The sequence below is a fragment of the Gracilinanus agilis genome, chromosome 2, assembly GCF_016433145.1.
Source record: "Gracilinanus agilis isolate LMUSP501 chromosome 2, AgileGrace, whole genome shotgun sequence".
Taxonomy (NCBI): domain Eukaryota; kingdom Metazoa; phylum Chordata; class Mammalia; order Didelphimorphia; family Didelphidae; genus Gracilinanus; species Gracilinanus agilis.
This window is the reverse complement of record NC_058131.1, coordinates 164,862,267-164,874,389: the sequence shown is the minus strand read 5'-3', so window position 1 is coordinate 164,874,389 and position 12,123 is coordinate 164,862,267. Positions and strand designations below refer to the sequence as shown.

Below are 12,123 nucleotides of genomic sequence, written 5' to 3'. Positions count from 1 at the left end.
TATAGTAATCTAATTGGCCCTTTTAGTATTATTTAACATTTTATTTCAGCTCAAAAGAAAAATTTCCAGTTAGCCCTCATAATGAAAACCTGCAATAACAGAAACATATATAACTCAAGCATCGTAGTGACTGATAGTACAGATTTTGAATAAATGAAAAGGTTACCATAGTTTTTTCTCTTCCTTCTGCAAGTTTCCTCTTTTTATGTATGTGTTTGTTACGATCTATTTCTACATCACCATACACATTTGATACATCCTCAAGAAGAACCAATGGAACTTGACTGGGGGTATTAGGACCTATAGAAAAAAATAAAAGTATTCTTAGAAACTTCATCTAATTCATAAAAAGTCTTTGTGAGCATAATCCTTTTGATTTTGCTAAGTTCTGCTGCCAGCATTTATCCTTTTTGTCTGTCCACTCATTTAGAGACCTTTCACTGATGGTACACTAATTAAAAAACAAAACTCCAACAACACTGAACCTGAACACATGGCCTACAGTAAAGCCCTGCTCTAAGAATGAGGATTTTAATACTATTTTCCAACAAAGTTATTCTTAAAACCCAGGAAAAGTTCATTTACCATTCCCACCCCCACCCTGAACAATGCTATATCAAGTTCTCAGGACTAACCTTGGAAGAGAGACGGCTGAATACTACTAACATATTGGTATGCATTCTTAAAGAAGACTAGCATTGTGGAGTATACTATTTGATTTTTATACTTTGTGTGAGTTTCACTGTCAAAATTATTCATGTATCTGCAAAGGTCTTTCATTCTATGCAAAATGTCACCAAGGTTTCTGAAAGATGAAAGAATGGTAAGCAACATTAAATAAACATTTATTAAATTGTCTATATATTGGCATTGTGTTTACAAAGACAAAAAGGACACCTAGTCTAAATATGCTAAATGGATTTTACAGCTGTTAACATTACAGAACTGCTAAAGAAAATCTCAGATGCATATTAAAGTGCGGCAAAAATGCCTTTTGTAAAGTAAATCTTTTTATTTTATATAAATGCATATCATTTAATTTTGCTTAAAGTAGGGTATAACTCCACATAATAGGTTTTCCAAATCATACAATTTATCCTCTACATCCCTGAGAATTGTGACAACAAAGTCAGCAGATGAGATCCAAAGAATGATGAACTGAATGAATTAGGTCAAATCAAGAATAAAGACCAATCCTTACCGTCTTCCTTTATCCATTTGCCATTCACACCTCATTCCTATGACAGATAAAATTTTGAATAATCTCTCCCAAGGGTCTACAATCTGGGATGACTTTTCAGTCAGGCCATCTATAATGTACTTCTGAGAACTACGCTTGCTTGGGGACATAAGATCAGGTGTATCTTGGGCTCCTGAAAAGTAAAATGGGAAATATCTATATTTATCACTACCATGACTTGGTGCTTATAGAGCATTTGATGGACAGTAAGATTAGTTGATTTTAAAAATGCCCCTCAGCCCACATGCCACACCCCTCCCATACACACATTCTGTGAGGTAAGCAGGAGGCATTACCTTCATTTGAAAGATTAGGACATGGAGGTCCCGAAGTCTTTGGTCCAAGGTCACACACTGGTAAAGCTAGGAACAGAATTTTGAGCTGCATTCTATATAACTTCTGTGCACTAATGTTGTATGACAGCAAGTAGTGTCCAGATCAAGGGAAGTAACAGTCCCACTGTATACGGCAATGATCAGGCAAATCTGCAATACTGTGTTCAGCTCTGAATGTCACATTTTATGAGGAATGGTTGAAGGAACTGGGAATATTTAACCTGGAGAAGAGAAGCCTCGGGGAGGGGAAGGGACCTGAGTGACATAACAGTCATCAACACATGGCTACACAGGCCATCGTGTAGAAGAGGAAGCAGTTTCTATGTGTTGCTTGAGAGGGCAGAACTAAGGCTAACGAGCAAAGTTATAGGGATGTAGAATCCAATTAAAGGTAAGGAAACACATTCCAATAATTCAAGTTATTAAAAATGAAGTGAATTGCCTAATAAGATGGTGAGCCATCCCTGGAAATGTTTACATGAAAAGACTAGCTAACTCTTTGTCAGGGCTGTGGAAGGTACAGCATTCCAGCTGGTTGGCTGTTAGTCCAGATATCTAAATGAGATATCAATGAACAGTTCCTTTTTACATTAAAGATCTGGCAAAACTGCTAAGCCATTTTCATTTCATATCTACGTTGTGAAAATTTCTCCTACTTGTCTCTGTTCTTCTAAATCCAACTCTCTAACCTTCAAGGTTAAGTTCTACTTAATTTAAGTTCTACTTCTTTCATATATCCTTCTCAGATCTATCATGGCACTCCATCTAAACAACACATTTTGGCACTTAATTTATACTGTCTTCTCTTGTTAATTGTTTCCTATGTTATTATCTTCATCATTGAATTTTCTTGATAACAGAACCCTTATCTATCCTATTTCTTTATTCCTCACAAGAACTAGTACCATGCTAGGTCCATAGAAGGTATTCAGTCAATATTCCTGTCCTGAATTTACCCAATTCTCCAGGGCTGTTTAGTCTTTAGAAGGCTTTTGATCTTGCCCTATTTGTTCAATGTTCATTTTTTTCATCTACTTTTTCCAAGTGACAAAATTATCCTTCATGGTTGAAAGAGCCATTGGAGGAAAGACCCAGATGACATTAATCACAATCTGGTCTGGACCCAAAACAGTTTGGCTTTTTAAAGAGAGCATAAGAATTACATGGAATGAAATCCATGCCAGCCTTCTGGGGACATTCTTCCTGTCACCCAAGTTTGCATCCTCAGAGTTGTCCTTGATTCTTCGCTGCCCCTCACCTCACATAACCTATCAGCTGCCAAATCCTGTCACTTCCTATTGCCCTATTTCAGGCTCCTTTCACCTCTCATCTAGAAGACTACAATGGCTTTCTAACTAGTTTCTCTGCCTCAGCTCCTGAGGGGCAGCATGGTAGAGTGGATAGGACACTGGCCTTGTAATGAAGAAGAGTGGAGTTCAAAACTGCCTCAGAAACTTACTAGTTCGATGTCTGGCCAAGTCACTTTACTTCTCTGTGACTTAGTTTCTTCATCTGTAGAATGGTGGCGTTGGCCTTGATGGCCTCTCTTGTCCTTTCCAGCCCTACAATACTATCTTTGAGGATCTTCCCTCCACAGCTCATCTTTCACCCAAGTGCCAGAGTGATACTCCTAAAGCAGAGATCTGACAATGTCACTCCCTTGTTCAATAAGCTCTAGTAGCTCCCAATCACTTTTAGGACCAAAGACCAACTCCTCTGTTTGACATTTGAAGCCTTACACAACACAGTTCCAAATTTCCATATGTTCAATGGTCTAATTAGACTGGTCCTCTTGCTCCTAACTCATACAGGACACTATCTCCTGCCTGTGTGCTTTTTGTATTTGCTGTTGCCCATGCTTAGAATGTACTCCCTCTTCACTTCTTATGATCTCCAATTTCCTTCGAAGTCCAAATGTTATTTCCTGTTGACCCCACCTCTGTCCCTCAGATGCTAGTTTACTCCTCTGAAATGATCTTATACGCATCTATATACTTCTCTCTATATATATCTCCTCTGATAGAATGTAAGCTCCTAGAAGGCAGTGGTTGTTTTGTTTTTGTTTTTATGTTCATGGGCAGAGTAGGGTTTAAAATACTTGTTGGTTGAGAGGTAAAACAGGAAAGACAGTCTTGTCTGAAAGATAATTTGTGATTTTTGCTAATTTTCTCCCTCCCCACCAAAATGAGCAAAGCCCTCAATTATTTTTATTTAAAAAGCAAAAAAAAAAAACTCAAACCAAAACAAAACAAAAAACCCCAAGAAAAATCTCTTTAAAACCTTAAAACTTATTAGATATAATATCATGTAAATATTACATTAGATGTCTCAAGCACAGACATTCTTTAGTTTTTAACTTGACAATAAAATTTCAGGCTAATTCACTTACCTTGATGCTGATTTTCCATCTGAGTAGACCTAGTGACATAATTAATATAAAATTCAGCCGCTTTGTTCAAATACTTATATAAAAGGCTGGCAGGTAACCTAACATCAGGGTTATTAATTATGAGAGGAAGGACATCACAAACTGTTGAAAGAAAAAAAAAAGTTGTTTTTTTTCCCCCACACTAGAATACTAATAAAGTATTAATTCACGGAAAATTTAGAAATCTAAACTTCTTATAAAAGAAGAAAACTGGCAAACCTTTTCCTGGACAAGTAAAATGTAAACATTTATTGAAAAATGGGGTGATTCATTAAAGTTCCATAATATAAATGGTTCCATTAATCTGAGTCTCCTGACATACTATTTGGTATTCATAACATGGCCTTTCCTGTCCACCAACCCTGTTGAGGTTTCTTGACCTGAAATAAGGAAACTATTCTTACCAAATAATTTTCTAAAGCAGTTAACAGGGGATTCTTGTTCATCAATATTTTCAGCTTCCAACAATGTTTCCCCAAGGCCAACCTATAGTAAAATGTAAATAATTGTATATTAAAATGCAATGTCATAAAGTTTGATAAACAGTCTGTAAAGGAATCAGAATAACATTCTGGCCCCCTTCCTCTTTTTAAAAAACACTCACTTTTCTGTGTTAGTATCAATTCTAAGACAAGAGTTAGGCAATGGGGGTTAAGTGACTTGCCCAGGGTCATACTAGCTAGAAAGTGTTTGAGACCAGATCTGAACTCAGGTCCTTCCAACTCCAGGCTTGGCACACTATACACTGTGTTACCTAGCTGCCTCAACATTTTCTTTATATATTAATATATGCCTATTAAAGATGAATTCTTTTTTATTTTGTTTTTTGGCAAAGTAAGGATCGTAATTTCACATCTCAGAGAAACAAAATAAGACATCCATGACAAATAGAGGAACAGAATCCCAAATAGATCACTCTGCTCCTATTATTTTACTTTTAGCTAGGAAAAATAAGAAACTGATAACATCACTATAGAAACTAGTAGAAAGTATCAGACGTGGAGCTTGAAGAATATTATGACAGTGTCTGGAGGAACATAGAAGGGTAACTTTGCTACAGAGGAGATGAGTAACTATTAGCACTTACTTTTTTCAGCTATAAAACTCTGTGTCAAAGAGCTTTGAAAGGCAAACACTTAAGACATTGGTGGCTGAACAAATTGTGATATCTGATGGTGATGGAATATTATTGTGCTAGAAGGAATGAAGTACTGGGGGATTTCTAAGTGAACTGGAAAGACCTCTAGGAATTGATGCAGAGCGAAAGGAGCAGAAGTAGGAGAACACTGTACACAGAGACTGATACGTTATGGCACAATTGAACGTAATGGAGTTTTCTACTAGCAGCAATGCAATGACACAGGACAATCTAGAGGAATGTATGAGAAAGAACGCTATCTACGTACAGAAAAAGAACCATGGGAGCAGAAATGCAGAAGAAAAACATATGATCGATCACATTTCAATGGGTATATGATTGGGGTTTTGGCTTTAAAGTTCACTCTATTGCAAATATGAATAACATGGAAATAGGTTTTGAACAATGATACATGTATAACCCAGTGGAACTGCTTGTCAGCTCTGGGGCGGATGGGAAAAATTATGAATCATGTAACCATGGAAAAATGTTCTAAATAAATAAAAAAAAGACAATGGATCTGATGAAATTCTTTTTAAATTATCAAGACACTTCTGCATTTCTGATGCTCTTAACAAATGTAAAGGAGTCCTTAAAAGTTACCTTGTTCAAGTTTTTAAAACTAAACGTTACCCGTTTTAACTCTACCACAAAGCGCTGGACCATGACAATGATGAAAGAACCACAAAACAAGAAAAGCAAAAATCAAAATAAATTCTGAAGGGGGTATAACAGAATAGGCCAGTCAGGTCATCAAGCCAGAAAATATGCCAAGGGAAGGAGAGTTGACCTGCTAGAGTGAAGAGAACTATTGGTAAAAGTGAGAAAAGGAGAGAAAGGAGACTGAATCAGAAGCAAATTGTTGTTTGAGACAATTTGAAACTGTTGAAACATAAGTGTTAGCCCCATTTCTCAAAAACACCCAAATTAAGAATTTATACATTGTTTAGTCCCAAGGAATATAAAAGAAATGTATCAATTGAATGGGAACATTTATTAAGGTACCATTGTACCAAATCTTCTCTTACCCCATGCTGTACAACTGTTTCAGGGAAACGCCTCAAAAGGAGAAGTAACATTTCAGCTCGCTCCAGTGTATTAAAGCATTGTTCTGTGGCCTTTAGTAACATCTCACATTGTACCCGACCAGGAAGGGTTTCAAATAAACCTGTACAAAATAAAATGTTCCTTTTCTTATTTTTGGAAAATGAGAAGAGAGAGAGAGGCAAAAGAATAAGATATGATAATGTTTAGATCAACCAATGTAAAATGAAGAAATTTAATTTTTATTATTTCTTGCCAACAGACATTTAAGTTTGTTAGTACTTGGTAGTTAGGTCTAAAGATAGAAATTCTGTGTAAAGGAAGGAGGCCTAGCTTTACCAGATCTCAAACTGTACTATAAAGCACCATCATCAAAACAAACTATATTGGCTAAGAAATAGAATGGTGGGTCAATGGAATAGATTAGATACACAAAATGAGGGGTAAATGACCTTAGCAACTTAGTGTTTGAAAATACAAAGATCTTAGCTTTTGGAATAAGAACTCACTCTTTAACAAAAACTGCTGAGAAAATTGGAAAACAGTAAGACAAAAGCTAGGTATAGATCAATATCTATCTTGCACCTTATACCAAGAAGAGTGATACCATAACTAAATTAGGGGAACACAAAATAGTTTATCTGGTAGATCTTTGGAGAATTAAAGAATTTATGACCAAACAAGAGATAGAGAGTATTATAAGATGTAAAATGAATAATTTTGATTATATCAAGTTAAAAAGTTTTTGTACAAACAAAACTAATGTAACCAAGATTAGAAGGGAACAACAAACTGGGAAAAAATTTTATAACAAATGTCTCTGATAAAGATCTAAAATCTCAAATTTATAGAGAACTAAGTCAAATTTATAAGAATACAAGTTATTCCCCAATTGGCAAATGGTCAAAGGATATGAACAAGCAATTTTCAGATGAAGAAATCAAAGCCATCAATAATATGAAAAAGATGTTATAAATATTTCTTGATTAGAGAAATGCAAATTAAAACAATACTAAGGTACCACTTCATGCCAATCAGATTAGCCAATGTGACAGTAAAGGAAAGTGGTATTTTTTTGGGGGAAGGGATATGGTAAAATTGGGACATTAATTCACTATTGGAGTTGTGAACTGATCCAGTCATTCTGGAGGGCAATTTGGGACTATGCCCAAAGAGCTATGAAACTGTACATATTCTTTGATTCGGTAATACCACTACTGGGTCTGTATCCCAAAGAGATGATAAAAAGGGGTAAGAACTTACTTGTACAAAAAAATTTATAGCAATAAAGAACTGGAAATTGAGGGTATGTCCATCAATTGGCTGAACAAATTATGGTCACATGGTGATGAAATATCATTGTGTTATAAGAAATGATAAGCAGGATGATTTCAGAAAAACCTGGAAAGATCTGCAGGAACTGATGCAGAGTGAAATAAGCAGAACAGGGAGAACATTGTAACAGCAATAATGGAAGATGATTATTTGTGAAAACTTGGCTACTCTCAGCAATGAATTGATCTGGGACAATCTCGAAAGATTTATGATGGGGAATCCTCTCTAACTCCAGAGAAGAACTGCTGGGAGTTGTCATTCACATCAGTGTATTTATGGTTTTATTTTGGGGTTTTGGTTATGTATGGTAGTGTGTTTTGCATGACAATAAAAATAAAAATTTAAAAAAAGTTTAAAAGGACAGAAATTCTGTATTGCTGGGGTCACAAGCAGTATCAACAAAGTGATTTTCCTTAAGTACAAGTCCGACCATGTTATTCCTCCCACCCCCAATAAGATCCAGTGGCTTCCTAACATATTTAAGATCATTTAAAATCCTCTGACATTCAAAACCTTCTATAACCTCACACACACATTCTGATATCTTACATTTCTCTCACATAATCTAGAGACCAGGGACGTGCCTCCTTATTGCTCTTGGAATGAGACATGTTATCTCCTGACTTTGAGCATTTTTCCTGGTTGTTTGTCGCCTCTGCCTCATAACTTCCTGCCTTTCTTCAAGTGGTAACTAAAATATTATTTTTTATAGGAAGCTTTTCCCAGCCTTCTTAATTCTAATGGTTTTCTTCTACTGACTACTTCTAATTTTCTTGTATATAACTTATTTTGTACATAGTTGTCTGCTTATTGTCTCCTGTCATTAGATCATTAGCTCATCCAGGGTTGCCTTTCTTTGAATCTTTCACTTAGTTCAGTGCCTGCTACATAGTAGAACTTAAATGTTTACTGTCTAGCTCTGTGAGCCCGGGCAAGTCACTTAACTCCCACTGCCTAGCCCTTACCACTCTTCTGCCTTAGAACCAATATGTAGTATTGAGTTTAAGACAGAAGGTAAGGATTTAAAAATAATAAACATTTAATGTCAATTATTGCATGGTAGAATAAGGTAAATTGCCTCACTTTTTTTCATGAAAACCTAAAATCATTGTGTTTTTACTAGACATCCACAGGTTTTCTTTCTCTAAATAAAATAGTCAAACAAAACAAAATAATCTTGATTCCTTTTCCTCCACACTTCAACTATATTTACAAGACATCTGGTAAGTTGATAGTCTTTTTGTATTCACTTCAAATTTGACATTTTTTTCCCTAAGAGTTCCCAAAATTAGAAAGACTACAAAGAAAATTCTTAAGAAGTAGTCTCCACTCCTTCCTTTCTGTGATTTGTTTACTTTTAGGCACTTTAATTGCCTATTTTAGCTTACAACTTTTCCTTAGGAAAAATGATAAGTTCATTTCTCTCCAAGGATACTAAGGGGCTCCAAGAAAATGCTCATGGGATTCCCTAATACCACAGAAAAAAATTTAGATACCAAGACCAAAAAAATTTTTTTTAAATTACTAAGATAGAAATTTGAGATTCAGGCAAGTTTACTTTGTAATATACACGATTGTCACACCTTACCTCTTAAAAACTGAGTTTGCTTATCCTGGGAATCATTCCGTAATGCAGAAGTGATAACACTGATTTCTCTCCATACCACTGGTTGGTCAGGGAAATTCACAAACCTTAAAAAAAAAAAAAAAAAAAAAAAAGGAAAAAAAGAGTACTTTCAGATGGAGACCTCATACCTAAAATATATAGAGAATGTTGTCAAATTTGTAAGAATATGAACCATTCCCCAATCAATAAGTGGCCAAAAGATATGAATGGTTATTTTTTTGATAAAGAAATTAAAGTCAAATATAGTTACACGGAAAAAAGCTCTAAATCTTTACTGATTAGAGAAATGCAAATTGAAATAATTTTGAGATATTATCTCACACCTATCACATTGGCTAAAATGATAAAAGGGAAAAATGACAAATGTTAGGGGGGGATGTGAGAAAAATGAGGACACTAATACATTATTGGTGGAACTGTGGTCTGATTTGGTCAAGAATCATACTCAGAGTTATAAAATGGTGCATATACCCTTAGATCTGGCAATATCACTCTTGGGTCTGTTTCCCAGAGTGATCAGGGTAAAAGGAAAAGAACCCACATGTTGTAAAAATTTATAGCAGCCCTCTATGTGATGGCAAAGAAATGGAAATTGAGAGGATGCCCATCAATTGGAGTATAGCTGAACAAGTTTGGAATATGATTGTGATGGAATACTACTGTGCTTGAAGAAATGACAAGGTTAATTCTTAAAAAATCATGGGAAGACCTACATGAAATTATGAAAAATGAAATGAGTAGAACCAAGAGAAATTACATATAGCTAAAGAATTAATGTTTGAAGAATAATTTGTGGATTTCTACCTCCAGAAAAAGAACTGATAAATAGAAACATGAAAAAACATAGTATATATACTAACATATATATATATTCCCTGCCTTCTTCCCCCCCACCCCCCATATCAAATGTCTTCTCCAGTATCTCAGGGAGTGGAAGAAGAGAGGAAGATATCTGGGAATTTTAATGTAACCAACAAATAAAAAAGTAAAATTCTTAAATAAAAAAAAGTACCACTAAAATATGTATATATAGGGTGCCCCCAAAGTCTTGAGCAGTTTTAATAACTTCAGAAATATAAGTGCCACAAACTTATTAAAAAAAAAAACACAATTTGAAACTTAAAAAAAAAACAACAAACCCTTACCTTCCGCCTTAGAATCAATATTGTGAAATGGTTCGAAGTCGGAGTTGAACCTAGAACCTCCCATTTCTGGGCCTAGCTCTCAATCTACTGAGCCACCCAATGCCACCCACAATTTGAAATTTTAATCATTTAAATGTGCTTTAAACTTAGTTTTGTGAAGTGCGAATAATATGTGCATAATTTTAATTTGAACAAAATATATTACCTGCCATTATGTACCACATATATGATAGTTTTCGGATGATACTTTTCCAGACTGGTGTATAAGGAAACAAAGACCTTTTCCTGGCTACTATAGTCACCTGAATCTATCTCCATCAAACTTTTTATTGTGGGATCACATCAAAACTGTCATGTATGCATCAAAACCTTCTTCTTTGGACAATCTTAAGGCTAAGTTTACAAATGTTATCTTTTCAGTCATTGAAGAAGTATTAATGAAAGTTTTTGCGACAATCAAAAATTGATTAGAACAATGTACACCATATAAGTGAGTAGTTATGTTGAAAATTTAATAGGAAACATACCAGTGTTTTAAAATTTTACATGACCTTTCAAATGTTAGTTTTTGCAAGTTTGTAGGATATTTTATTCTAAAATTATTAAAGCTTAAACTGCATTAAAACTTTTTAAAAACCCTCTTTCTTGCTCTCACTGTAGTGTTACAATTACAAATGATAAAGACATATAGTATAAGAGAAATTAATATTTTAACAGCCATGGCCTTGTTGGTAAAATATATATGACTGCGCTTGACTATCTTTTAAATTTACCGCCAGTGCCCATCCTCTTTCTCTTGTACGCCAGCCAGCCACCCAGGAAAACCAAGAGAGTTTCTCTAGGCCCTCCTCTGAATTTAAACTGCCCTCTGTGTGGGGATGTCTGATATCCCCACGCCCAAAAACAGGAAACCGGAAATCCATCGGAATCATGGAAAATGTAGTCTCAAAGTCCCCACGTGTCCATAGGAAATTTGTAACATACTTTTAAATGGCATCTCCCCAATTCCAAACATACAATAGATACCTAAATTCCAAACTTTCATTGCCCATAAAGAATGTTGGTAGTCAAAACAATTTAGATTAAAACAAAAACTACCACTTTTCTTTCTTCTAAGAGAAGAAAGTTCTATGCCTTTAGACTCAAAGAGAATTACCAAGAAATGGAAAATGATTGTTAAGAAACAATAAGACTGGGGTAGCTAGGTGGCTCAGTGGATAGAAAGCTAGGCCTATAGATAGGAGGTCCTAGGTTCAAATCTGATCTCAGACATTGTCCTAGCTGTGTGACCCTGGGCAAATCAATTCACCCCAATTGTCTACTCTTTACCACTCTTTTGCCTTGGAACTTATATTTAGTATAAATTCTTAGACTGAAGGCAAAGGTTTAAAAATTGTTTAAAAGAAAAAGAAAAAAATAAGACTGCTTAAGAGAAAACTGCAGAAGTCCATAGCATATGAAACATAGGATACTTGTCTATGCCTTACATTTATTCATTTGACAATCATTTACTAAGTGCCAAAAGACCAAAGAACTTCCCTAGCCTTCAAGGTGCTTCCATTCTGATGGTGGGGGCGGGGGGGGGGAACAAGGGAGGGGAGGGAGACTTGTTCCCAGCTAAAGAAAGAAAATGCTTTGTTCTGGATCTGTGATTTGAATGGTATTAAGAAGATTAAGAAGATGAGGTGATGAAAGAAGCCCCTCTGCCAATGCAGGCAGGCAACTTGTCTGCAACTCATAATCGCAGAGTTGCCTGGGAAGTTAGAAGCAGGACTTGAATACCAGTCTTCCTGATTTTTGAGGTTGGCTCTATAGACTATGCTATTCTATA

The 12,123-nt window shown here is 35.4% G+C and overlaps 1 protein-coding gene across 6 annotated transcripts in view; it reads right to left on the bottom strand.

The window, feature by feature from the left end:
- Positions 1-12,123, bottom strand: part of INTS10 (integrator complex subunit 10) — a 51,020-nt gene that overhangs the window by 35,025 nt on the left and 3,872 nt on the right. For 4 of the 6 annotated variants that reach the window (XM_044663526.1, XM_044663528.1, XM_044663527.1 and 1 more), the window contains exons 3-9: positions 9,109-9,212; positions 6,170-6,309; positions 4,408-4,489; positions 3,965-4,105; positions 1,202-1,373; positions 636-805; positions 167-300 (exon numbers count right to left, since the gene is read on the bottom strand). In XM_044663526.1, the coding sequence (XP_044519461.1) occupies positions 167-300; positions 636-805; positions 1,202-1,373; positions 3,965-4,105; positions 4,408-4,489; positions 6,170-6,309; positions 9,109-9,212 (943 nt within the window). Of the gene's footprint in view, positions 1-166; positions 301-635; positions 806-1,201; positions 1,374-1,536; positions 1,603-3,964; positions 4,106-4,407; positions 4,490-6,169; positions 6,310-9,108; positions 9,213-12,123 lie in introns of all 6 variants that reach the window. The other 2 variants (XM_044663524.1, XM_044663530.1) reach the window with 2 other exon arrangements.